Source organism: Typha angustifolia, chromosome 11 (genome assembly GCF_048772165.1).
Source record: "Typha angustifolia cultivar Huaian chromosome 11, ASM4877216v1, whole genome shotgun sequence".
Classification (NCBI taxonomy): domain Eukaryota; kingdom Viridiplantae; phylum Streptophyta; class Magnoliopsida; order Poales; family Typhaceae; genus Typha; species Typha angustifolia.
Window position 1 is genome coordinate 4,167,383 of NC_133249.1, and position 25,341 is coordinate 4,192,723.

Consider the following 25,341-nt stretch of genomic DNA (forward strand, 5'->3'; position numbering starts at 1 on the left):
ATAATAGAGACCAAATAGAGAAAAACGAGTAATTATATAATTTACTATTTTAATTTAAACATTAATAATATTATGACATATTAATTAGGGTTATAACAATTATTAGATCCATTCTATTTGCCTTTCTTTACTTAGATTCAAAGTTTAAAGGTAAAATTATAAATTAAAAACCGAGTACAGTAACGAAGGTGTACTTATTATTAACCTTCTTTATCGCTCGTCGGTGTCGTAGGTGTGTCCTTGTGCGTGATGAGTCTTCTAATGGTTTTGAATCTTTTGATGTAGCCATTGACTCCATAACTTGTGACTCGGTATCAAGTTTCGTTTTGAAGCTAATGAAAATTAAAAAATAAAAATAAAAAATAAAAATAAATTTATTAGCTGCACAATCCAAGAGGATAACAAATTTGGTAAAAATCTATTACCTCTCTTTCTTAGAATCCTCCTCCTCTCTCTCTCTCTCTCACCTAATCTCTCCTTTCCCCTCTTTTCTTCCCTTTCTCCTCTTTTGAGCGCATTAAAAATCCCCGATCTCCAAATCCGAACCCTAACATCTCCCTTTATTCCTCTTCCTCAACCTCCTCCATCCTCCCAAATCGAATTGCCTGACGGAAACCATGTCCTATTTTCAGCCCCGTGGCTACCACCGCGACCGCTACCGATCCACCGAGATCGCCTGCAACCCGTACAGCGATCTCTCGTACGGCAATCGCCAAGATCGGAGCTTTACCACGAGACCTTCGAAGAGGCGGAGATCTGATGCCCCCGCGCGGAGCGATGGTGTAGGAGATCGGTGGAATTTGAGTCAGAGGAGGGAGGAGGACGCCGATTTGTTGTCGAGGGACGAGATCGAGCGGTGCTCGCCCTCTCGGAAGGATGGAATCGATTCCGCCCTTGAGACGCGTCTCCGGTATTCGTACTGCTCCTACCTCCAGAATTTAGGGATGCGGCTCGAGCTGTAAGCGATCCTTGGTGCCAATTTGTAGCTATATTTTCTATGAGATTTTTATGTTGGATCTGTAAACGGGGTTGATTTATTGGTTTTCAGGCCCCAGACCACGATTGGAACGGCGGCGGTCCTCTGCCACCGGTTCTTTTTCCGGCGATCTCATGCTTGCCATGACAGATTCGTGAGTTTCGATACCGTGAAGTTCTTCTGTTGCCATTTATTTGCATTTGTTGAATACCCTCTACACAATTTAAGGCTAGTGAATTATGATATTTGTTTTCTTGTTTTTACTGCATTTATTTTTACTAATTCAAGAATGGAAATTTAATTTTAGAATTTGAATTATATAATTGGTGCTCCATCTACTTCTAGTGCCAAAGTTATGGACAACTCTCTAAGAAAAATCATTGTAGTAGCTTGTTAGTTGCTTTATTGAGTGACTTTGTATTAAGATTCAGCATGGTAGCTACATTTTCATTAACTACCTCTCTTTGATATAGGAATAGTTCTTCTCTTGACTTAACCTGAAACATATTTCTTCTATATAATATTTACGTTTGGTTTTCTTCTTTCCAGTGGATAGTCTAAAACTCTAAGAAGTCCTTATTTATTGACTAGTTAACGTGTTACCATGCAGTTGATTGCAACAGCAGCTCTATTCTTGGCAGCAAAGTCTGAGGAAACACCATGCCTCTTGAACACACTTCTCAGGGCTTCTTGTGAAGTTTGTCAACATCAGGAATTTGCTTACTTGCCATATTTATTTCATGGTGTAAGTGCCATAACTCATAAACCTTCTTACTCTACATAGTTTGTCTCCATATAAGGGGAAAATTAATGATTAAATAATATAATGTAACTTCCCCTTTTGGTATGCAGTTCTCCAATTCACAAAAACTTTCACAAATGGCCAACAAAATTTAAGAATCAACCATATGCAGTACAGTACATGCATTGACTCTTGATATCTATTTGTCGTGTAGCAGGACTGGTTTGACCAATATCGCGAGCGGGTCACTGATGCTGAACAAATGATACTGACAACACTTGATTTTGAACTTGATGTGAAGCATCCATATGCTCCGCTTACATCTGTCCTAACCAAACTAGGTCTTTCCCACACAGTTCTTTTTAGTGTGGCGTGGAACTTAGTAAATAAAGGGTAAGCGTCCATGTCAACATTAGTTTGTTGTATCCATATTATGGTGCACTAATGTCTTTCTATTGATTGCTTGTGAACTGTAATTCTGGAGAATTTGCAACATAAATGATTCATTGATTACTCGCTGAAACTTCGATACTTTGATTATTGAGTACTCCTTGAAGTTGAAACTATATTATAGTTTCTATTGATTTTCCTCTTTGTTGGAAACCTCACTTTTCGTTCAGGTTTCGAGGGGGCTAAACTGAGGCACTATTTTAATAGCTTTGGCAATTCCTTTATTTGGTAAAAGTGTTGACTGTTGACTGGTTTCAATTGTTTTTGGGTCAAACCGTAAAAGGAGAGATATCGCTAATAGCTCTTTTTTTTCTCTCTCTCACTAACTTTAGGGACAAGGTTTTCATTCTCTCTCTCTCTCTCTACTCATCATGTAGCACCTATAAGATGCGCATCGTCCTAATTCTTTTAGGTCACTATATGGTTATGGTTGCTTGAAATTCCTTGCTTTATCTTCTGCTATTTGGTCACTAGCCAAGATCGTTTGCCTACCTATCCTATTATGAAAAAGTGACCATATAAAGAGCAACCTTATCAAATTGAGTTATGTATGGAGATTATTCTTGATTGTTAAGAGATGCTCAGAAGTGATTACTTGCTTTTCCTTGGGTTGGTTGTTCAAACGCATATGATCCTGGCTATCTTGCTATATTGGTCATTCAGTACGAGACATTTAAGAGTAAGTGAAGAATCAGGATATGATTGAGTTGGGATGAATAAATTTTTGCTATCAGTAATTAGTCTTCATGACCTCATGTCTTCCTTTCTCTTTTCTTTTTCTTTTCTGTTTGAAGTATTTCTTCTTGGCAGTTATTTCACTTTAACATACATCAAAATACCAAAAGCATACTTCAGTCAAATCAATGCAAGTTTCTCTTAATTGCTTCATTACGGTTTTAAGTCCACTTTTGGATGATAAATAAATATCAAGATTTGCTTTGCTGGTGTTTTCTGCCAAATATTAAACAATCTACATTAAGTAGTATTGATATCTAATGTATTTTTGCTATAACTATCAACAAAGAGCTCATGAGTTTTTTCTGTTAAAGAGTTCTGCCATGTGCTTTTTTCTTTGATAGATTAGGACATTGTTAGGTTTGCAACTGCAATTTTGTTCGTCGTCCTAATTTTGCCATGTTTTAATTTTGAAATCCCTTTATGTTGCCTTTTTCTGATGTGGCATATTGATATTTTGATATGGAATAAATTGCAGGGTCTTTCTTGAAGAGAATAATGTCCTCACCTATGTGAATGTTCTTAGCTGGAGGATTGATAATGCTGTTCATGGAAAACATATTTTTGATTCAAAGAAGTTGAGAAATAGCAACTTTTGGATACTATTACATGATTATGGAATACAAAGTTCCTTTTGGTCCTTAAAGATGGCCAATAGACCTCTAAAACTGCTTCTTCTGGTTGCCTATCTTTGCCCTTCTCTTTTATCTATTGGTTTAATCTTTGAAGGTCTCTTCAAGTATTTTGGAACTGCCCAACTCATGAGGTCTCCCTTCATTTACTCGATTTGTCCTGCTTCTCTCTCTCTCTCTCTCTTATTATTTTCTCCACTTGCTCCTCTCCTCCTTGCAATTATATTTTTCCTGATTTTCCTGCAAAGTAAAGCTGTCACATTGCCTCCTCGAATAGAATCTAGCAAGAATTCTTATATATGGAACTTACCTATAGAAAGAAAGTGAAAATCCTTTCTTTTGGCTTAGTCTATACTGCCAACAGTTCAAAGCCCAAAGAGCCCTCATTCCACTCTCCTCTCTCTAGCTTTAGTTATATATTTATATGTGGATAGACTATTGGAAGTTCCAACCTACAAGTTGTCTTTATATACACATAATGAGACTAGTAAATATATCGACGGTTCTGTAGAAATGCTTACCTATAAACTTAGCTGTCAACATTTCTAGGTTGTCTTGGTGCTTTCCAATCTTCTAGAGTTCCAGTCATTCATTAGTTATGATGCATCAACATGGAGCATGGCTTTTGAACTTCTTTGTTCCGTGCTGAAGGATCTGTATAGATGTCAGGTTGCTGGCTGCCATGCCTATAAGAATTTGCCTATTTGTTACCTAAGACATGTTACACGGTTGAACATGAAATTACATATTATATTAATATCTTTATAACCAGCAATATCTTACAATGTTTTTTCTATATTATATGGATCTGTCAGGGTGATGAATATTTTCATACGTCCACTATTTTTGTAAATTATAAAATAATACCATACTGTACATTTTAATTATTTAGAAAAAAATGGACGTGTGAGTGAGGAGGGTGAGCAAACATTCTAACAGATCATTTGGGATTCTCTCGATAGGCCCGGCATACCATGCTATTAATCCCTGATCATTTCACCGGAAATCAGCGTAATGATCATATTTTTTTCTTACTTATCATTTTGTACATGCTTTAGCAGTTGGAGAGCATCTGAAGCATGATGTCTAAGTAGTTCATTTATGAGATGTTATTGACAAACAGAGCTGCAAGCATCAAGGTAGATGCTTACGTTCTCTCATCATTTGTACAAAAGCCTACTCTGTCCTGATAAAATGATTTTTGGATTTCTGGAGTGGCAAATATCTCTGGAGCATTATTGGGTCCAATCGTTGATGTATAGTTTTCAAAAGCACGCGTAATTGCTATATTTTAGCGATTTGAGACAATGTCTGCAGAAGATGCTTGGATAGTATATCACCTGACGTCTGCTTTGTTTGGTAAGGAGTCTGCTATAGCATATGGCTTGTTTAGTTTGATAAATCTGATGCATGTACTGTTTCAAGTAGTAGCTCTTTCTCACCTGCATTGTTGTGGATTAAGATCATGTTAAAACATTTTCTGTGGATATTAGGCTTTTATGCATAGCAATGCTGGAGAATAATGGTTCATCTATTAGTTCGTTAAGTTTTATAATTTGCTTCTTAGTTTTCATAACTTCTCCTTTACTTACTATTAGATTTTGCATGTAATAATGCAGACTTCGGAGTTCCCTCTGGCTTCAGTTTAAGCCACATCACATTGCTGCTGGGGCCTCATTTCTTGCTGCTAAGTTCCTAAAGTATGATCTTGCTTTTTGTCCAAATTTTTGGAATGAATTTCAAACTACTCCAGCTATTGTTCAAGGTATGAGTTATTTCCTATGAATTCACTTCTCTAACCTTCTATGTCGGTACTATCTTATTATTGCAGTTTTCTTTTAACAATGTTGTCTTGCATTGCAGATGTCATCCAGCAGCTGACAGAGATCTTTTAGGACTCAGCTCATTGGCTTGATTGCATCTAAATGTAAGGTTTGTTAGCTCTTTAACGGTGGTTATAGTGGATTAGAATTTTAACTACTTATAAAGATTGCAGGCCCTGCCTTGAATTTGAGTTAGATATACCATAGGCTCTTAAGTGCTTCTTGTTTCAGATTTTCATGCTTAAAGCAAACACACACAGGGCAAAGGTTTATATAATTTCCTACCAAATGTGCAATATATTACTTGTTCCTCAGTTGCCCTCCAATTGTGCATGCCCTTTGTGAAAAAAAAAGTAGGTCTAATTTTCATGAAAGACGATACGAAGGGATGCTCTTCTGGTCCTAGATCTCTTGTTAGGGTGGTGTTATGGCAAGGTTAATTTCTCATGGGAAATTTTAACAAGAGCTTCCATTCCCGCATTATAATGTTGGCAGGCAGTGACAGTGTATGGCCTCTTGGCACTCTGATAAAAATGGCCATGCATCTTGAGACAGACAAAATGAGTGCTATATGGGTTGGACTGCAGAGAAAAATTCATTATCTTTCTGCTGCTAAATGAAATATTAGATAATGGTGGACTGCAAATGAAAGCTCTTGTTCTTTGTTATCTTATCCTGAAACCAAGGAAAGATATTGAAATATAGAATTTTGAAGTTAACTTTACTATGTAGTGAAAATTAATAGCAATTTATCTTAAGAGGAACTCGTACTATTCTTGTATAAATTTCACTAAGAGACTTTTCTTATAACTCGACCAAATGGCCCAATGGGCTTTATTGTTTCATGGTTAACCAAAAAAAAAAAAATCCTTCCCATGACTTTGGAGACATCCAAATGAACCTGGAAAATAAAACCCCATTCTTCTCTATGGAAGTGGCAGTAAGCAATACTTCTAAAGAGCTTTTTGTGTATATGTATACTCTTCTAAAGTCTCTTATTTATAAATCTCTCTCTATAAAGATGATAGTTGCGTGTATATCCATTAAAACAGCGTAAGCATTTGAATATAGTTTAACTCCTAAACCTAATTAACTATTCTTCTTTTATAAATTTGAATAAGGTAGTATTGATCAGTTTTAAAAAAAATAATATGATGCTATAAGAAAAGTATAAATAAATAAATATTTTTCAAGCCTAACTAATCAATAAATATTTTATGAAATTAAGTATAAATAAAATAAAAACTATAGATTCTGAAATGTATACATGCAAATTATAAAATTTAGAAGGGCATGCAGGTAAATAAAACAACTGCAAGAAGGACGGACATGCGAAAGAAATCCTTTTCCAAACTAGAAAACCACCATTGTCATTTTTTGCAGTTCAACTGCATGAGATGCTCTTTAGCTCAGCATTGTGTTTAACTTTTATCCGAACTACTAATCCTTAGTAAGAACTACTTATCTAAAGCTCGGCATCTCATCAACCTCGTCTTAAGAAATACAATGGTGCTCTTTGGGGTTCTTCCGTTTTGGAATAGTGAAGATGTTGCCTCGAGTGTGGCATCCAGTTCACAACACCTGTTTGACATTATGGAGACTAAAGCAATGCCTCTGATCTGTTGTAATTGAGTAGGGCATTAGGATTTATTCAACAGTATGGTCGAAAGCAGCAGTAGTACTGTAATTAGACATACATCTACAAGTGTTTCTACAGTTTGCCAAATAAAAAAGCGGCTCAAATGTTCTGCCATTACTATGCAATTTGCATATCTGCCAGGAAGGGAAGGTTTCCCAGTTTCTTGAACCACCGCTAAAAGCTAAGCATGCTTTGGTTGAAGTTGCAAGCCTTTTTTTGAGAGTTGACGGACTGAACCCAGATATAACTTCTTGATGAAAATATGGGGAAACAGGATTACAAGGAGAGAGGAAGAAAAAAATCTCGAAAGACATAGCCGAAGAGGACCGGAAGCAGGGCTGCCACTGGTTTCAAATCTCCAAGGAGGAGATTGGTGGATAACTAAAAATGCTCAGGTTTAATATGGTTTCTGCTCCAACCTCTGGTTCATCTGCCTTGGTAGATAAGCAAAATAGCCTGGAGAAGAGTTCCAAAAACAACTTCAAGACAGGAGCCACATGTACATTTATGAATTGTGAACCTTAGTATTCAGAAAACTCACCTTGTGTTATTATAACTTCGATTTATTCTGAAATTTGCCTTGTCTGCATGTACTTCTTGGAATGTATGCCACTGGTGCTGGCTGCATATAACTCATCTCAGATTTGTAGTGTACAGGACTTGACAGATTTACACCCAGTGGGCCAGTGCCTCTCATCTAGGATTCCGGTCCATTGTGATATTGCTTCTAATTTACCAAGAGTAAGGACATTTTAATTTGTGTCACCGAGTGCCTCATTTGTTAGGTTGTGAAGTAGTATACTTGGCATGCCAAATACCCTGGTGATTACCTAATATTTTCTCTCAAGGTACCTGCAGAGGGCCAAAGCAAGTTTGCTAGTAGTTAACAGCAGTTCTCCAAGAGGTCCAGCTAATACCAATCACAAACTGATAAATACAAATGAGAAAAAGAAATCAGAGTCCAACAAGATCAAATGGCTCTGATTACCAGTAAACTTCTCTTTTTTGGTTGAGAATATCTGACGGCCAGTAAACTTATTCCAGAAAAATTATAATCATCACAATCATAGAAGCCATGCACATCTATCTTTGATTGCGTTGTGAAGGATTGAAGATAGACGAAGGAGGCAATCATGAACAGCACAGTAGACAAGTTTAAAGATATGAAGGTCCCTTAATCTTTTCATCTTGACAGCATATAAATTGTGACAGAAATTTCCTACAAAACCTCACATATCTATCAGTGTTGAGGAGGGCTATCAGGTGAAAAGAAATTAACATAAATAGTCAATAGCTATTGACACATCACTGATGACGGGCCTAAATTACCATTGCCAACTAGCACGTGTCAACTATCAAGTGCATTTCACATCCAGAGAGCAATCAAAATACATGGTTTTACAATGTATAGTGTTTGAGAAATCCATCTAGATATTGACAAGGATGGTCGAAGTGGATCAAATGGAGCAACAGGTTTTTGGTTTCAAAATAAGGATAGGAAAAGAATAGGAGAGAAGATGACCACACTGAAACTTATGGGAAATGGCTTGAAGTTTTGATTTTGGAGGGATGGATGAAAATCATTGTGCCGACCTCAAATAGTTGGGACAACCAGGCTCTATTGTTGTTGAGGAATGACTTGTGTATAATAGGATTTAGATTTTAGAGAGCCAATGACAAAGGAATTATATACCAAAATATTTGAACAATGCTCAAAATGGTGGAAAATACGTACTCATTTTTTCTTGAATGAGAACAACATACTCCGTGCTATTATCCTTCCATGCATAAGAAAGAACATTGCGATACATGTACATTGATGGTTGAATTCCTGCATCTTCCATCCACTGCAATACCTGTGCATGCAGAAATATGAATTGAAAGAACTAAGTTGCACCAGAACATTTGCAAAGAAAGAACCATTGACCAAATTAATATAAGAAAAATATCACAACTCAGTTACAAAAAACAACCCCGAGGCATGTAGGAACACACCATCAAGTGAAAGAATAAATGGAATATTTCCTAGACATGCCATGAAATAAGAACGTGTCAAAAGAGTACAACCAACTCTAACATCTAGTGAACCATGAAATTTGCAACTAAATAGTGATATAGTGTATCACCAATTAAAAAAAAAAACACTAGATAGAGCACTCCACAGACCAAGGTAATTTATATAACAGCCAATCATTTCCTTAATTTGAGGTGTGATATGGACTACTGTTCGTATACGGATAACAAATTGGTCAATCTTTGTGGTGCGTTATAAAGTTTGGGAATTCAATAATATGTGCAGATTACGAAAATTAAACTAGATAAAGAAGGCATTAAATTAAATAGTGCACCTTTAAGATATAACAACACGACAGCTTATAGTAAGTTATCTTACCTCAATATATTTTCTCCATTTTCCAGCAGCCAAAAGATTCTTCAACAAAACTGAATACGTAGCACGACTGACATTTGAACATGAAGCCAGTATCTTGAAGAAGAGCTATAGACAAGAATAGGATAGTAGTTTTTTACAATATGATTTAGCTCAAAAAAAGAGGTAGACTGGAAGAAAGAACCAAACATATATCTGAATTCAGAACAACATGAAGCACCAAACATCAGATCTGCGTTACTATTTCAAAGATGAGTCTTTGGTATCTTTCCCCAGAGAAAAAGTCAATGAGCTTTTATGTCTAGATGACTTCACAAATTGTTTAAATGCCAAATAATGCCAATGATAATGGTCAGAAGATTTGGTGGTTGCATGAATATATGCACAAAATTGCACAAAATTGCAGTTATTTAGGGAACTATCTCACCGTAAGGGATTCTGATTAATATGCAGGAAATCAAATATGAGAAAATGCAAGGCCGTCGTTGCTTAGTTGGATCCATATAACCAACCAACCAGGACATCTTTCTTCCATATAAAAGACCTTATCTTTTGATAAAGACAGAGGAACTAGAAAAACTATCACTTGTAAAAACAAAAACTGAAAAAGTCAACTCGTTCACATTAACTTTATTTGACGCTTCTGTATGCTTTAATTTCCATATTAAGCAACCACTAAACAATAATAAATATGTAAAGCAAATTTCAGGTATTTAGATTCTCAAAAGATCGAACAGTGAAAACCATCTTGCAGCTTGATATGCCGCTGAAAGAAGCATAAAGAGAACAGCCTGCATATGCAGCCAAAAATGTACTAATGAGAGTTATTTCCATGGTTTGCAATGTCACAGAGGTCCCCCAACCTATATAGAGTGCAGGTTATCAGAGGTCCCATGACTTGCAGACACTCAGGGCATGGGATGTGGTGATCCTTATTACATGGTAACATTGTAGACAATGTAGAGGACTACAAAAATACAAAAAAAAAAAAAAAAAAAAATTAAATGACTACAATATGGCATAATCCCAGATCTCATCCAAATTAATGAAGAGGTCCAAGATGGTGATCAAGATTAACATCAGCATCAACACAAACAAACAGTAATATTCATTATTTCTACACATTAACATATCTGAAGAATTCAAAATTTAAAAATGGTAATATCACCTAGCATGCCAGAAAATTACTTTATACTTTAGGACTTAGGAGGTTATTTTGATGAATTGTGCACTGTTTTAAGATATGCCAAAGTGAGTAATCAGCACAGATGCAATAATACCTTCATCATAATCTCAATCTTCCCAGTCTTCCCAAGAAAATGAAGAAGCTGATTTAAAATTCCAACTGAAATCGATGAGAGCGAGGGTTCCATATGTTCAATTACTTGGCTTGCTGTTTTCCAGTCTCTTAGCCTATAATGAAGAAAAATTAAATGTCCTAATAAGCAGGAAGACTCAGATTCACTCAAAAGAAAATATTCTACAAGCGATTAGTTTAGGGTATCAAGAAGAAGGAACGACACAAAAGTGCATGTGAGAATTTTTTGTGCCCCTGAGTGCAAAGAATATATATATATAGAGAGAGAGAGGTATACACCTAAATTTCAAAGAATTATGGATACGTTATGTTGAAACTCATTAGGATATAAAGATAACTTTCACATCTGCATATCTTATTTTCACATGTGAGGAAAGAAGGAAAACTTCAAAGTTCATCACAAAATGCAAATCTGCCTTTAGTTGAATAAACTTTTCGTGTTTGAAATTCTATAAGTGAACCTGAACAAAACTTAATAAGATAACAGTAACTATTATCTTATTAGGTGGCAGAAAGAACCATGCTCTTATATATATCTAATAACTGATGAATAATTTGGATCGATGCTATAATAGACGAATGTTATCAACTTATCACATTCTAATTGATTTTAGGAATAAAGATGTCATACAAGATTACTACATTACCATTTCGAAATCATAGAAGACAGAAATAAAGATACACATTTTAATCACTTTAAAATTTAAATATTTCTGCAGTTTTACAGTGTTGCAATTAAATAACATATAAATACATGTCACTAAACTATTCAACCAACGGTTGTTTATATACATATATTGCAACATTAAGCTCTTTATTTGCATCCAGCTTTAAGAAATACTATCTGGCTTTTCCTTCTCCTTCCAATGGTGTTCACAGTAGTTATATATATTCTAACAGTCTAGTGTATCATAGGTAATAGATATGATGAGTGCATGTTTTATTTACACTTCACTGGTTACATATGACAATGTGATATCATGCTCCTTGTGATATTCATGTTTAATGTGATGATTCCATTCCAATAATTAATTATATATGTGTATACAACTATACATCAACAATAATCCTGTACAAACAACGGTTTAGTGAAGATAATATAACAGTTAAGCCATATCAGTCATTCAAGAAATAGAAGCTGTAAGCCCATAGCAAAATATGGAGTATTTTTATTTTTAAATAAATCAGTAGCCATATCATAACATTGAAACAAAACACTAACTGAAAGCATAGTTTTAACAACATACTTACATGCTGCAAGAAGATATAATCTCATAGGCTGCACTTGAATTTAGAGGGATATGCTTCTCTCTCATCAACTCTGCCAGCTGAAGAACCTTTTCAGGTTGGCATGCTCTATTCAGGACTTCCATAAGGGATGAGAAAGCAATGGGATCTGGTTGGATACCGTTTCCTTCCATGTCTTGAAAAAGATCCCATGCTCTCTTCCAGTTCTCTTATGGCCAACAAGTAATATCTGGTTAGCACAATAGTTCTTTACCAAATTACTTTTTATTTTTCTTTTCATCTTATAGGATGATCTTACCTGTTAAACTATAGGCATGTATCATGGCAGTGTATGTTACAACATCAGGATAACAGCCACTCTCCCTCATACAATTGAAAATAGATTCTGCTTCTGTTAGTTGTCCCTGAAAAGAGAACCATGATCTGGCATGTCATACTACATAATCAGACAGATCCAAAATTTGAAAAAGGAACAAGTCAACTGCCACATGCCTGTTTGCTGTATGAACAGATCAAAGATGAGTAGACCTCCTTCGACAACGGAATCTGCAAATCCATCATCTCATCTAGAAACTTCAAAGATTCTGAGTACTTTCCTGCTTTACAGTAACCACTAATTAATACATTAAAAGTAACAGAGTCTGGCTTTACATTACTTTCTCTCATTGACCTGTATAACCTTAAAGCTTTGTCATATTCCCCGACACTCATGTAGCTTCCAATGGCAGAGTTATATCCAACTGTATTCAACTGAATTCCTCGGGACTTTGCTGCTGAAAGGATACCATCAATTTTCACAATTTGGTCACAACGACCACAGGCTGCCAAGAGTGTGCTTATAGAGACAATATCTGGTTGAATGCCATCTCTCTCCATCTCACGCAGTACCTCAACTGCTTCAGTCAACATTCCAGCAGATCCATAAGCATCAATTAGTGCATTATAACTAACTCTATTTGGCTTCCGTGAGTTCCGTTTCATCATATCAAAGATCTCTCTAGCCTTTTCAGGCTTTGCAGATCTGCCATAGGCATTGAGTAAGGAAGTATATGACACCACATCAGGTTGTAATCCAGACTGTTTAAGTAATTTGAAAATAGACAAGGCTTCCACATGCATTGCATGTGAAGCATAAGCACCAAGAAGTGCATTATATGTCACAATATTAGGTTTAAGTCCTTCAGCAAGCATCATATCAAATACTGCTTTGCAATTTTCAATCTGTCCACAAACAGAATAAGCATGTAAAATACTGGTATATGTCACAACATCTGGACGACATTCTGACCTTTTCTCCTTCATTGAATTAAAAACATCCACAGCTTTTCCAAATTGTCTAAGCTTCACAAGGCAATGTATGACAATATTAAGAGTGAAAATGTCAGGGGAGATTTTTTCTTCTTTCATCAGTTCAAAGTAAGATAAAGCTTTTGAATACTGAGCCCCATTCTTGAAAGCAGACAAGACAATATTGTGTGTCACCAAATCAGGCCCAACACCATTTTCTGTCATATTCTTGCAAATTTCAAGAGCCTTTTTCCAGTTCCCAGCAGATCCACATGCATTGATCAGATTATTGTATGTAGTTCGACTAGGAGGTATCTGCATTAATATTCCAAATTAAGTTCTTTATGTTATGGCACAGAAAAGTAGAAATTTATTGGCATTGACAATGGATCTCGCAATCTCAGTGTAACAAATCTGGAATCACCAACCCTTTTAATTATATCATATCATTTGGCTAACAAAAACAGAAAATAAAATATATGAGACAAATTATGGCATCCAGTTTCTCCCACATTATGGGACACGATCAATAGTGATATAAGAACTTCAAAGAATGAAATACGATAACCAATGGAGCTTCTAACCTTCCTTTTCATCAAAGATTCTTAAATAAATAAGAGACAACCAAAAAACTTGAGAGAACATGTAATGGATGGTTCATCTTGAAGCTCATCATTTCCATATTTGTGAACCAGACATTCCGTTTATGGAGTCTAGTCACCAAATGGGTGAGAGCAAACGGAAAGGTTTTCTGCAACAGATATAAGCATATAATTCATCTTTAAAAAGATGAGAATCTCAGTCTATTCCATGTTTGGCAAACCAAGAAAGAAAATAGATCCTGATCAGACGAGTTGCCAGTGGTTCTATTTGGGATGTGGAAAGCTATCAAGAAGGCAGGATAGCTAGGAAGGAGATTTGTTTGTTCCAGAGCAACGATGCTGCATCAATTGCACTTACAGCAGAGGAAACTTGGATAATAAAATCCAGCTCACTAGCTTAATGAAGTTAAATCCCCTCTGAAGTGGTGAGCTTAACGCAACACCAGTACTGAGTTTATCAAGCACGATAACAACGAAATGGACACAATAAATTGTTCAAGATAATAAACATAAAAAATCCTCACCATGAATTCATTGGAACTATTTTACAATGGAATTCACCATACTGCACCTTCATGAACTAAGTACATCACAAATTTGATTAGGGTGGGAGAAGGAATTTTCAGCTAAAAACATTAGAAAAGTCATGTGAACATTTATTCTATATGCAACATGATAATAATACATGTCATATTATAGTGCCATACTTGTGATGCTACATGAAAGCAAATATAAAGGTTCTACAGACAAGATAAATGGAGCAAATGCTATTAGCAATCGGAAGATTCGGTCAAGAACATTAATTAATCAGCCAATACGTAAGAAAAGCAAATCGCAATTACTAAACAAGTTCATGCAGTAGCAGTATGATTGCAGATGAAGAAAATGAGATACAGACAGCAGCTCGAAGCATATCTTCCATTATATTCATAGCCCAGCGCCATTGACTAGCTCGAGCATGTGCATGGATAAGAGAATTGTAGGTTTCAGCGTCAGGTTTGCATCTAAGGAGAAAATAAAACAAAATAAAATATCGAATCAAAGAAACTATGGGGAGTAGAATAGATTATTTTCAAGAATTAATCATACCTCCATTTTTGCATCTCAAAAAATAAACCACGTGCTTGATCAATTCGGTTATGTCTGGCATGCAATCTTATCATCATATTGTACATGTCATTGCGAGCACAGTAGTTCTTTTGATTTTTCATCCAGCGAAACACATGAACAGCATGCTCAAGGGAACCTGTGTTAGTTATTTCCTGCAAGAAAGACCAAAAGTTCAAAAGGATTCTCAACCAATCAGTCCTGCTTACATTAGTTAGTTACCCAAGATTAGTCTAAATAATTAGCATCAGGTACATATTTACATATTTTACACTATTATCCAATCTGATGTAATTTTTTCTGTTTAAAACTAGATAGAGGAGAATATATTTAGACACTTAATACAACATGAATTGCACATGAATTAGGCATACTTAAGTACAGAAACTCTAGTAAATAAGAATATGCGTCACGATAATGTCAACATTATTAGAAAAATCCTCCAAAACCTCTTATTTGACTAAATCATCCATCTCTTATATAGACAAGCATTGGATCCCATCAGTCACGATGTCAAATAATGGGAACATCCAAACATCCTCTCAAGTCTCATCGAACGTTGCATACATCTTGCCGTCACTAAGACACCATTTTTATTGTTAAAAAAAAAAAAAAGAATCCGAATTTGCAACTAAACTGTGCAATCCACTCCATAATTACAACCACCAAGAAATGTACCCGAATGAGGAGGGGAAAATTCCTCCTGGCGAAGCGTCCCGCCCAGCAATTGAGCATGCTCTCGACGTCCTCCCAATGCTTAAGCCTCAGAATGCGCTCCACCACCTCCGACACCTTCCAATCCCTCTGCCACCGGCTGCCCTCGACGCGGATGCGGTACTTCGCCGGAATCTGGTCCTTCCCGACGCCTGCTACCTCCGCGGCGACGCGGCGCTGGCCCTTGTCGTAGTCGACGGAGACGACGAGCTTCTTCTCGGCCCATGGAGGAGGCTGCGGGGACTTGGTCTTGGAGGGGAGGCGGATTAGGCGGGGTTTGGGAGGTGAGGCGGCGGGGTTTTGGGGATTCGAATTGGGGTTTAGGGATGGGTTTGCGGAGGAGGGAGTGGTGGCCATTGGAGGTGGGAATTGGAACGGCGGATATTGTAGTGGATATTATTATTATTATTATTATTATTATTATTATTATTATTATTATATTGAGTGCTGCTGTAAGAAATCTATAGTAATTTTTCCTTTTCTTGATTAAAATTCTTTGGTAATTGGTGAGGTGAGGTGAGGTGAGGCGAGGCGAAGTATAAGTTGGTAAAGAGCCAGCCGGACGAGTAATTCTATGCGCGCGAACAAACAAAGTCCCCCCCAAAACCTCCCCTTTTTAATCCGTCTTGTGCTCGTAGCTCTCTCCCTCTCTCTCTTTCTCTCCAATGGCAATGGACGCTCTCCTCTCCAATTACGAGGACGAGGACGAGGAGTTCACCAACGGCGCCGACCAGATCCCTCCTCCTCCTCCTCCTCCTCCGCTCCATGATCAACCCCAAGACAACAACCCCCTCGATACCGATCCCCTTCCCCCCTCCTCCTCCGCCGCCGGCCAACCTCCTCCCTCCGACGAACAACCACCGCCGTCGGACGATGATCCCGACGACGATGGAGGCGCCCGGAAGAAGCAGAAGCCCCTCTCCTCTTTTACCTCCCCGACTCCTCCCCCGCAGCAGACCTCTTCCAAGAAACCCAAGAAGAAATCCACCAACGTCTGGACCAAATCCACCTCCCGCAAGGGGAAGAAGAAGTCCAAGCCCTTATCCACCAACCCCGCCACCATCGCCCCCGATGAAACTGTCCTCATGACCCCGATCCCCCGCTTCCCCTTTGACAAGTCCGACGACTCTCCCGATGCCCAGATCTGCCTCTCCCGCGTATACAAGGCCGAAAAGGTCGAGCTTTCCGATGATCGCCTCGCCGCCGGGAGCACCAAGGGCTATCGCATGGTCCGCGCCACCCGTGGGGTTATGGAAGGTGCGTGGTACTTCGAGATCAAGGTTGTCCGGCTCGGGGAGACCGGCCATACACGGTTAGGGTGGACCAACGATAAAGGCGACCTCCAGGCGCCGGTGGGCTATGATGGCAACAGCTACGGGTATAGGGATATTGATGGGAGTAAGATCCATAAAGCTCTTAGGGAGAAGTATGGGGAGGAGGGGTATGTTGAAGGGGATGTTATTGGGTTCTATATTAATCTTCCGGATGGGGCGACGTATGCACCTAAGCCACCGCACTTGATTTGGTACAAGGGGCAGAGGTATGCATATCAAGCCGACGGAAAAGATGAGCCGCCCAAGGTGGTACCAGGTGAGTTCTTCGTTTGCAAAATGTGGTTTTTAGCTACAAAGTTTGCTTTTTTATGGTTTTAGTTAGAATTAACCTTGTTTTATGATAGAAGTAGAACTTGATGTTGCCATATTTGCTTTTGAGTACAAATGCAAGTGTAGTGATGTAGTGGCTTTCTCATATTTGGGCCATATGGAAGAATCAATAGTTATTTCTAAGTGCTACCTACAAATTTCCATATGATTCATGTTCCTGTGGGATTAGCTTAGATTATATTTCGTAGCTCAAGGTGCCATAAGAGAAAGAGAAAGGCCATAAACATTAAGTCTTGGTCGAGGTAACAATGTGAAGACATGACAACTCTTATTTTGGCTGACTACTCTGCTTTCCATATAGTATAATGACTGAACTGTTTCATATAGTTGACCTCAAATGGTTAAAACCTTGCCGCTTTGTTGTTGTGGAGTATCTTTGTAGGATGAAAAGACGTTCAAAAATGCATTGCCTTATTTTCTCAAATTAAGAAAGCTGAATCTTTTATCTATCTGTTGGAACATTATTGAATTCTCAATTGTTGCTGGTATAACATATCATGAATGATTTAGTTTGATAGCATCCTCTTGAAGAAAATATAGTGTTTACTTGGTAGTCTCTACTCTCTAGGATGAAGAAAATATAGTGATTGGTGATAAGGCTCCATAAATGTCAAATAATGAGTCCATGAAGAAGGCCATGAGGGACCTCCTTAAGAAAGAGAAGCTAAATTAGATGACAAATAAGACACTACAGAAATTGCTTGAGAGGCTTCCAAAATAATTCCAATGTAAGAGTTTACTTTGATGAGTCGTTGATATTGTATGTTAGGAAGGAATTAGTTATATTTGAAGTTCCATAGTATGAAAGGCGTGGTGATTCCGAGTGCTGTTGGAATAGGTGGTTTTGCAACAATTGGTGTGAGGCTGTGAGACAATGCCTCTAGTCCTTCTTGGAGTGGGGATAGCAACAAATTTCTGTTTGAGTAATCAGGAGATGAGGTACATATGTTAGGAATTTATGGATGTTATAGACTGTTGGGATAAGGATTTGAAACTATTTGCATACAAAGATGAGTGCCGATGATTGGAGAACTCACAAGAAGATATCATTTCCTCTGCCAAGTTATTTTGCAGTACCCCCTACCTTTCCCTTAAGAATTATGACAGCACATTATGGAATTTTAGCTCTTCATGAATGTTGGAACTCATATGTCAAGGAGGATGAAAAAGTAAGTGCCATCTCTCTCTACAGCAAACTTTGTCATTCAGCCACCACATTCGTAGAGAAGGAAGAGGATAAAACATAAACATTTCAGCCTACTATATTTTAATAGGAAATGTTCTTCCATGTTATTAAAGCACCGACACCTATATATTTTACCCGGCCCACATGATTAAACTAAAGTTTCCTAGACAGACAAGCATCTGCCATTGTTAATCTGTAGTCCTATGCTTACTTTTCCATTTTGGGTTTTTTATCTTGACTTCAATAGACCTATCTCATATACATGAAAAATCTTCCCATGAGATATATTCAGAGCCAACTAAGGCGAAAGAAATGACAAAATGGGGCTTTAGGAAACCTTAATAAAAGAGGGACAGGTTAAGAGGAAAATGATTGTTTAGTTGGCAAGTTATTATGCCATTTTATCTCTTGAAGTGTTGCACCTATTTCAGAATTGGTGGCACCTTTAAGTTTTTTTTCTAGTACTCACTGGACAAGCTTGGTTTGGTTCAGAGCTCACTAGGAGCTGTAGCTCTAGTTGGTGTCCTGATGCTTTACTGAATTACTGTTTATCATTGTTGTGTGGTTTTCTCTAGTTAATCTGATGCTTAGAACACTAGTTTGAATTGATTTGAGAACAGAAAGGACAATTGCTTACATAGCATTTGCGAAGCTCTTGTTTCACTTGGGTACTTGGTGGGCTACCAGAGCTTTTTGAGTTTTCAGGAGTAATTTTATTCTGTCTGCTGAACATTTGAAGAACTTTGTTTCCTATACAACTGCTCTTATAGGAATATAAAGCAAATTGTCTATATAGTTATGGAGGCAGATTCTAGCTTGGAGGAGTAATTTATCACTTCTTTTTCTCCTGACTAAATTTCTATCCGGATTTGGTGCCTTGATCCTGGTATTGTTATATTTCTGAATTTACTTTTCTAGATAAAGAAGTGACAATTAGTAGGCAAACTATGTTCAGATTTTTTTCTTCTCTTTCCTCATGACTTAAGAAACTTTACTTTCAGTTGTGTAGTCTTCTTTTACTGTAATTGCTAGAAATTAGTCTATCTTCCAAATCACTTTTGGCACTGAGGACAATACAAGTGTGGCCATGATGTCATCATAGAGGTCCTTCTTAACTATTATGTTTTCTTGTGCAGGGAGTGAGATATCTTTTTTCAAGAATGGGATATGTCAAGGTGTTGCCTTCACAGATCTGTTTGGCGGGCGATACTACCCTGCTGCATCAATGTACACACTCCCTAATCAACCTAATTGTGAAGTCAGATTCAATTTTGGCCCTGATTTCGAGATATTTCCACAAGATTTTGCTGATCGTCCGATCCCCCAACCGATGATTGAAGTTCCTTATTATGGCCATGATTTTAAGATTGATGGGCCTGCTGAAAATGGTACCCTGGAGAAAACAAATTAATTATCTCGTCTTCCAGTTTCTTACTCAATGGGAGGAGCAGGGATGGAGATTACGTTGCAACCAGAAGGTTTGGCCTGAGTGCTACTGACTTCTGATTTAGCTTAGTTTGTTCAGTCATTTTATATGTGAATTTTTCCAGCTGAGGCATTGATGCTAACTTTAGCATTTACTTGGTTGTTAGAGAGAGCATCCTGAACTGTATTAATCCTTGGACCATTTCATCGTTACCGCCACGTGACTGCTGTTGCCTGTTCATCAAGTATAGAATGCAATTTAGTAGTTATTTATAGTTAAGTTGGTGCATATATTCCTCAAAACCCTTATACTATTTCTTGAATTTTTTTGTGCTTTTTCCCCTATTTCAGTCTTGTGTGGTGCTTGTTACTCATGGAAGTAAATATTTTCTGTTGCCTAGCTGCTTACAAACTTCAATAATGAAGATTCATGTGCTAGAAATAATAGTTTCTAGGAACTAGAATATGTTCTTTGTGGAGTTGGTATTGAGTTTGCTGATTTCTTGTTTATCAATTGTAAGTTAGGTTCATATCTCCTTTTAAAGAAAGATCCACAGATTCATCTCAGAGATATTGCTTTGAGCCAAATGATTCATTTGATCTTAAATCGGTTGGATAATTATCTTGTCAAATAAGTAGTCTACTCATGCATTTAAATCAATACCACAGAACAGTTGGGAACTTTAGCCATCGGGAATTATGGCAAGATTTTCAGTCAGAAATAACATATTGCAAATTTATTCGCATTTGAACTCAATTGCAGGATTTCCCTGTAACATGGTTTCGCAGAGTATAATTCATAAGCTTCACATTCATGGTGACTCTTGCACCACCTCTGGAGACAGCATGTTCTTCATGAATTATATATGCCATTAAGTTAAAGATGTAAGAATAGCATATGCTCCTCGATTGCCATTCATAAGATCGATTTCCATTCGATCTTTAAGTAGTTACAATCAAATGATGTTTTGACTCTGTTCAGAGCTTCTTCCCTGTGCTGCAACAAGGAATTTGAGGGACATTCTTTCTTCTCTTTCCGTGGCATTTTCCTGGAAGTGTTCTTCCATTTCGATTCAAACTCACAGGCTGCATACAGACAAGAACGAGTCTAAATCAGTAAGAAATATTGCCTCTGAAACAATACAGAAGGAAATATCAGATGACAGCTGTAATGACTATGCACAAAAATATAAAGTACATTGCATGTTCAAATGATGTCACAATATTTCCCTTTATAGGACAAAATGAGATGCCATATTGCAGGAGGCTCTCACCAATGCAGATAATGCAGATCTATGGAGAGCAAGATATACATGCATAACCTTACAAAATTACTGAATATTTCCTTCAAATAGTACCATATTAGTGAAAAGTCAGTCAGTGTGGAACTACTATCTCAAATCCTCGACATTTCTTCCATTAGTTCACATCAGTTTAATTGCACAGAGGCGTCATCAGATGGTTAGCTAAAGAAAATTGTGTTTAAAGTGTCAGAATTGATGGGAAAGAGCTTAGCTTCATTCTGAAATTGCATTTCAATTTTCAAGCATTCACATGATAATTAGGTCGACTTACTTTTCCTTTTGAAAACAGCTCAAGCATTTGATCCTTGACTTTGCAGAGCTAAGTGAGCTAAGTAGGGAATTTTGAACCAAAATAGGCATGTCCGACGAAGTATATACCTAATAGGCATGATCTTAAGTATTACTGGAACAGACTTAACGTCAAGCATTTTTAATCTGAAGAATGCAAAACCTTCACTGTATCTCACACTAAGAGGATGCAAAACAACACGATTTACTCTCAAATAAGAACATCCTTGAGTCAGAATTAAGAACTGTATAAGTTGATTCTTTTTGATACTTGACACTGTAACAGAATAAAGGTCCATAAGATCAGACCGAGTACCCTGAATTATATCATGCACGCCAAATATGACATTTGATTTAGAGGTCATAAGTTATGTTCCAGAATTAATCATCAGCAATTATTTATTAACTAAAAGAGATGCAAAAAGGAGTAAAATGTTAGATATTTTACCTTCACTTCGGTTCTTAAATCCTCGAATGATGCATGCAAGAGCCCAAGGCCTTCCTGCAGAAGAAGCTTTTGCTCCACCTCTTAGTTCACCGTTATGTTGTTTCAAACTACATCAATATCAGCCTTCATAAGAAAAATTAATGAGATTCGAGGGAAGAAAAATAGGTATTGGATGCATTCAAGTCTACCATGTCATTCGCCACTTCATACTTAGCAATCTCGCATCAAAGAGATGTATTAAATATCAAATCATACAAGCGATTCAAAAATGTGGTTTTGGGGATCTCATATGTTTAATGCAAACAGAAACTGTGAACTTAAAACTCTATACCAGTTCTAGTTCTCTTAATATTCCATAGTAGTGAGATTTGTCCAGCTCTGGTCTTCAATAACTATAAAGTTTATGACTTTCTTTTATTGTGATTCTCAGATTAGCTCATCAATCCGCATCGCCAAAATTAGTCCTCAATTATTGTTGGCTCACTGTTGAATATTGATTGTTGATATCAAAATTATTAGTATAGAGATCAGAAGGCCTTTTTAATTATCTCAAGTCACTATTCATGAACCATTTAATTAGACCTTTACAAGCTTATAATATTGAAGCGCCTTCTTCTCAAGATTTGAGAAGTCTCTCTCATTGGAAACTTGAAAGCAATGCCAAACAGTAAAGAATTCACACAGCTCAGACATTTCCTCATGTCAAATGTCAAAGAGTGAAGAATTCATATAGCAATCGTTCAAGTGATTCTTCCTGTCGAATACATTATAGCACCACCTACGTTTCAAATTTATCATACAACAACAAAAAAAAGATCCGATTCATACGTAAGGAAAGTGCTAGAGTATTAATAATCTCCGAGTAGAGGAAATTGCACATTACCGGCGGGCGAAGTTTGTGGTGACGCCGACGTAAGTCTTCGGCAATCGAGAAGAAATTATCAAATAAACAGACCATCTCGATCTCAATTCGCTTTGGGATCGTCGCCTTCGTCTTCTTCCTTCCCCGTAATTGGGGTCGAGAGCGGAGGAGGAAGCGGCGATTGCTAATTTGTTGTTGTTGTTGTTGTCGGGGATTAGGGATTTGGAAGGGAGACGATTGGGTCTTTTGGTGGATCGGAAGGTTGTGGAGAGCTTCCTCATCGAACCAAGAGAAACGACGGGTTTCGACCTCGTTCTCGTTCTCGTTGTCATTCGTGAGACTAAATATGATTAACTTATGAAGCTACGAAGTTTTGTCATCGATCATTGAATGCCTCGAGATCCGTAAGATCTCAACCGTAAGAAAGTCAGAGTTTTTGACCAAAACAGGCCTGCATAAAAGTCTACTCAGCTATCGTATCATAAAGTCAATAGTAAAATTTAGTTTGCGTAAAATATCAGCCGCCATATCCAGTAAACTTGCATGCTCACAAAGCCCCTGTTAGAAGGGTTGTGTAGGCAACTACATCTCGTGCACAACTGTCATTCTTCCCTGTGAGCAGTAAAGCATCCTTGGTTCATATTCAGCCCGCACAGGCCGTGTATCATAGTGTTATAGGTCACTAAGTCCAATCCAAATCCACATTCTCCTGCTTAAAGGCTTCCTTGTAGTTCCCGTCCAGGTAAAGACCACGGAGCAATTCCTTAAACGTCCTGGTATTTGGTGGACATCCATGTCTTCTCATCTCATCTAATGTATTCGGGGCACAACCCACTCTCCTACAGTCACATAAACCTCTGATTAATGTGTTAAATGTCACTACATTAGGAGGGCAAATTTCTGACAGCATGTTCTCGACAAGATACTGGGCATGTTCAAACATGAGCATCCTGCAAAAGGCATCCACCATGTTTGCATATACAATGACATTTGGCTTGCAACCACTACTCATCATCATGTTCCACGTACTTTTGCTCCATCCCATTGAAGACAGATGTGGCAATGTTGCACTAAGGCGAAGACCTTGAATTAAGATATTGTCAGCGATAACATATAGGCATCCAATTCTCTTTTATCATCCAATTCCAGATATCAAGAGCTTCAGGTATTCTACATTTGTCTAGAAATCCTTTCATCAATGTGGTGAAAGTAAGAATATTAGAACAACATCCTCTTACCAGCATCTGTGTAAGAACAGCACAAGACTTCTTCAAATCCCCCAGCTTGCAAAGCACATTAATTGTAGTTGTATAGATGATCACATTAGGGCAAATACCCCTACCCACCATTTCATCTACCACAGAGAACACCTCTTCTGTTCCAGCTGGTGGTATTCTCATCACAAGCTCCTTAGCTTCCTTTAATTTACCAGACCTACAAAGAAGAGATACTATAGTCATGTAGCTCATCCCATCTGGAGTCTGGACAATGCCCTTTCTTTGACATCTCCTTAAAAAGATCATAGGCAGCTTCCACCCAATCGTTTTGGCAGAGAGCTTTAATTAGAATATTGTAAGTGAAAACATTGGCCTCCGTTCCATCTTTCTTCATATTACTATTGATAGGATTTATCATGCTAAACCTGTTGTCGTTAAATAAGGTATCCAAAAGATGGTTATAAAATTCTGACAGTCAGCCTGCAGCCAAGATCATGGATCCGATGAATTGTTTTTAGGGCTTGCTCTGCTGATCCAGTCCGAGCATATGCCTTTATGATGAAGATGTCTTCAGGGCAGGCTAATCCTTCCAACATCCTTTGCTGAAGAAGGTACTGAACCGGATCCATCTCATTCTCCCATCCTAGTTTCTCTATCATCACTTCGAATGTAAGCGGGGTGTGCTTGAAAACTTTAGAGCCAGAAAGAGACTTGAAATACTGTAGAGCAACAGCAATATCTCTCTCACACTGTAATCTTTTGATAACATCAATCTGTTGAACATTTGTTTCATTGACTTGCTCATGATAGGAGATAACATCCATGCTTAGAAGCACTGGCACTTTAGGCATTCGAACCTTCAACAACAATGAGAAGCCATCTTTCAAATACATGATAGGAGAGAGCGTGCAGAAAAGCTACAAATCTCCTATACGATGATACCCATGACACCAAGAACATGCCCTATACATATCCAGCATAACCGGATAGTACCGTAAATGAAAACTCATCTACCTCTTAGTTGCTTTAACAATGTCTCCAATGGTAAACACTTGTACAAGCAGGGCCATATTTAGCCCTGAATTCAAAATTTACAAAGAAGTCTTGACTAGTAAGTAGTAACTAATACCATGGGTTTAGGTACTTTCAACTAAGCTTGCATCCATCAATGAGCTTCAGAAAAGTTTAAAGAAATGGGCATTTCTGTAGGATACATATTACTTATGAAGTGACACTAACAAATCATTTGCATGACAAGTCAAATAGACAACATATGCAATTATAC

At 37.6% G+C, this 25,341-nt stretch overlaps 4 protein-coding genes across 10 annotated transcripts; 2 read left to right on the plus strand and 2 right to left on the minus strand.

Moving 5' to 3' along the window:
* Window positions 1-414: 414 nt before the first annotated feature.
* LOC140771500 (cyclin-T1-4-like) lies at window positions 415-7,278 on the plus strand. 7 transcript variants are annotated; one of them, XR_012106169.1, is made up of 7 exons: window positions 415-958; window positions 1,049-1,130; window positions 1,587-1,721; window positions 1,933-2,111; window positions 3,382-4,674; window positions 4,751-4,894; window positions 5,155-5,294. XR_012106169.1 is itself a non-coding variant. In XM_073113088.1 (7 exons), exons 1-6 carry the CDS (start codon window positions 618-620, stop codon window positions 5,428-5,430), a joined length of 915 nt encoding a protein of 304 aa, XP_072969189.1. In that variant the 5' UTR covers window positions 417-617; the 3' UTR covers window positions 5,431-5,462; window positions 7,139-7,278. The 7 variants fall into 7 exon arrangements, 4 of the variants coding, with proteins under 4 accessions (XP_072969189.1, XP_072969188.1, XP_072969187.1 ...); XM_073113088.1 differs by lacking the exons at window positions 3,382-4,674; window positions 4,751-4,894 and adding exons at window positions 5,399-5,462; window positions 7,139-7,278 and having other exon boundaries at window positions 417-958; window positions 5,155-5,300; XM_073113087.1 differs by lacking the exons at window positions 3,382-4,674; window positions 4,751-4,894 and adding exons at window positions 5,399-5,462; window positions 5,854-6,168 and having other exon boundaries at window positions 417-958; window positions 5,155-5,300.
* LOC140771499 (pentatricopeptide repeat-containing protein At2g41720) lies at window positions 6,960-16,054 on the minus strand. The gene is made up of 11 exons (XM_073113085.1): window positions 15,627-16,054; window positions 14,931-15,103; window positions 14,740-14,845; window positions 12,445-13,554; window positions 12,251-12,356; window positions 11,956-12,160; window positions 10,667-10,799; window positions 9,390-9,494; window positions 8,733-8,853; window positions 7,539-7,849; window positions 6,960-7,453 (listed from the first exon to the last, which is right to left on the minus strand). The coding sequence occupies exons 1-10, from the start codon at window positions 16,017-16,019 to the stop codon at window positions 7,824-7,826; spliced, it is 2,478 nt and encodes an 825-aa protein (XP_072969186.1). The 5' UTR covers window positions 16,020-16,054; the 3' UTR covers window positions 6,960-7,453; window positions 7,539-7,823.
* Window positions 16,055-16,227: 173 nt separating this feature from the next.
* Window positions 16,228-20,150, plus strand: LOC140771501 (protein TRAUCO). The gene is made up of 2 exons (XM_073113090.1): window positions 16,228-17,252; window positions 19,649-20,150. Exons 1-2 carry the CDS (start codon window positions 16,328-16,330, stop codon window positions 19,921-19,923), a joined length of 1,200 nt encoding a protein of 399 aa, XP_072969191.1. The 5' UTR covers window positions 16,228-16,327; the 3' UTR covers window positions 19,924-20,150.
* A 421-nt stretch (window positions 20,151-20,571) lies between these two features.
* LOC140770686 (uncharacterized) lies at window positions 20,572-23,267 on the minus strand. Its single transcript, XM_073111937.1, has 3 exons — window positions 22,861-23,267; window positions 21,978-22,084; window positions 20,572-21,023 (listed from the first exon to the last, which is right to left on the minus strand). Exons 1-3 carry the CDS (start codon window positions 23,169-23,171, stop codon window positions 20,854-20,856), a joined length of 588 nt encoding a protein of 195 aa, XP_072968038.1. The 5' UTR covers window positions 23,172-23,267; the 3' UTR covers window positions 20,572-20,853.
* Between the last annotated feature and the right edge of the window lie 2,074 nt (window positions 23,268-25,341).

Excerpts from the sequence above, each read along its gene's own strand:
- LOC140771499 (XM_073113085.1), bottom strand. The coding sequence starts at position 16,019 with ATGGCCACCACTCCCTCCTCCGCAAACCCATCCCTAAACCCCAATTCG. Across the intron at positions 9,495-10,666 it reads AGATTGAGATTATGATGAAG|CTCTTCTTCAAGATACTGGC; the intron begins GTATTATTGCAT and ends TCTTGTCTATAG. Across the intron at positions 7,850-8,732 it reads TCTCATTCAAGAAAAAATGA|GTACCTTGAGAGAAAATATT; the intron begins GTACGTATTTTC and ends GGCCCTCTGCAG.
- LOC140771501 (XM_073113090.1), top strand. The coding sequence starts at position 16,328 with ATGGCAATGGACGCTCTCCTCTCCAATTACGAGGACGAGGACGAGGAG. Across the intron at positions 17,253-19,648 it reads GCCGCCCAAGGTGGTACCAG|GGAGTGAGATATCTTTTTTC; the intron begins GTGAGTTCTTCG and ends TTTCTTGTGCAG.
- LOC140770686 (XM_073111937.1), bottom strand. The coding sequence starts at position 23,171 with ATGACAACGAGAACGAGAACGAGGTCGAAACCCGTCGTTTCTCTTGGT. Across the intron at positions 22,085-22,860 it reads ACCACAAACTTCGCCCGCCG|TTTGAAACAACATAACGGTG; the intron begins GTAATGTGCAAT and ends ATATTGATGTAG. Across the intron at positions 21,024-21,977 it reads ATTTAAGAACCGAAGTGAAG|CCTGTGAGTTTGAATCGAAA; the intron begins GTAAAATATCTA and ends GTCTGTATGCAG.
- LOC140771500 (XM_073113088.1), top strand. The coding sequence starts at position 618 with ATGTCCTATTTTCAGCCCCGTGGCTACCACCGCGACCGCTACCGATCC. Across the intron at positions 1,722-1,932 it reads TGCCATATTTATTTCATGGT|CAGGACTGGTTTGACCAATA; the intron begins GTAAGTGCCATA and ends TTTGTCGTGTAG. Across the intron at positions 5,301-5,398 it reads TACTCCAGCTATTGTTCAAG|ATGTCATCCAGCAGCTGACA; the intron begins GTATGAGTTATT and ends CTTGCATTGCAG.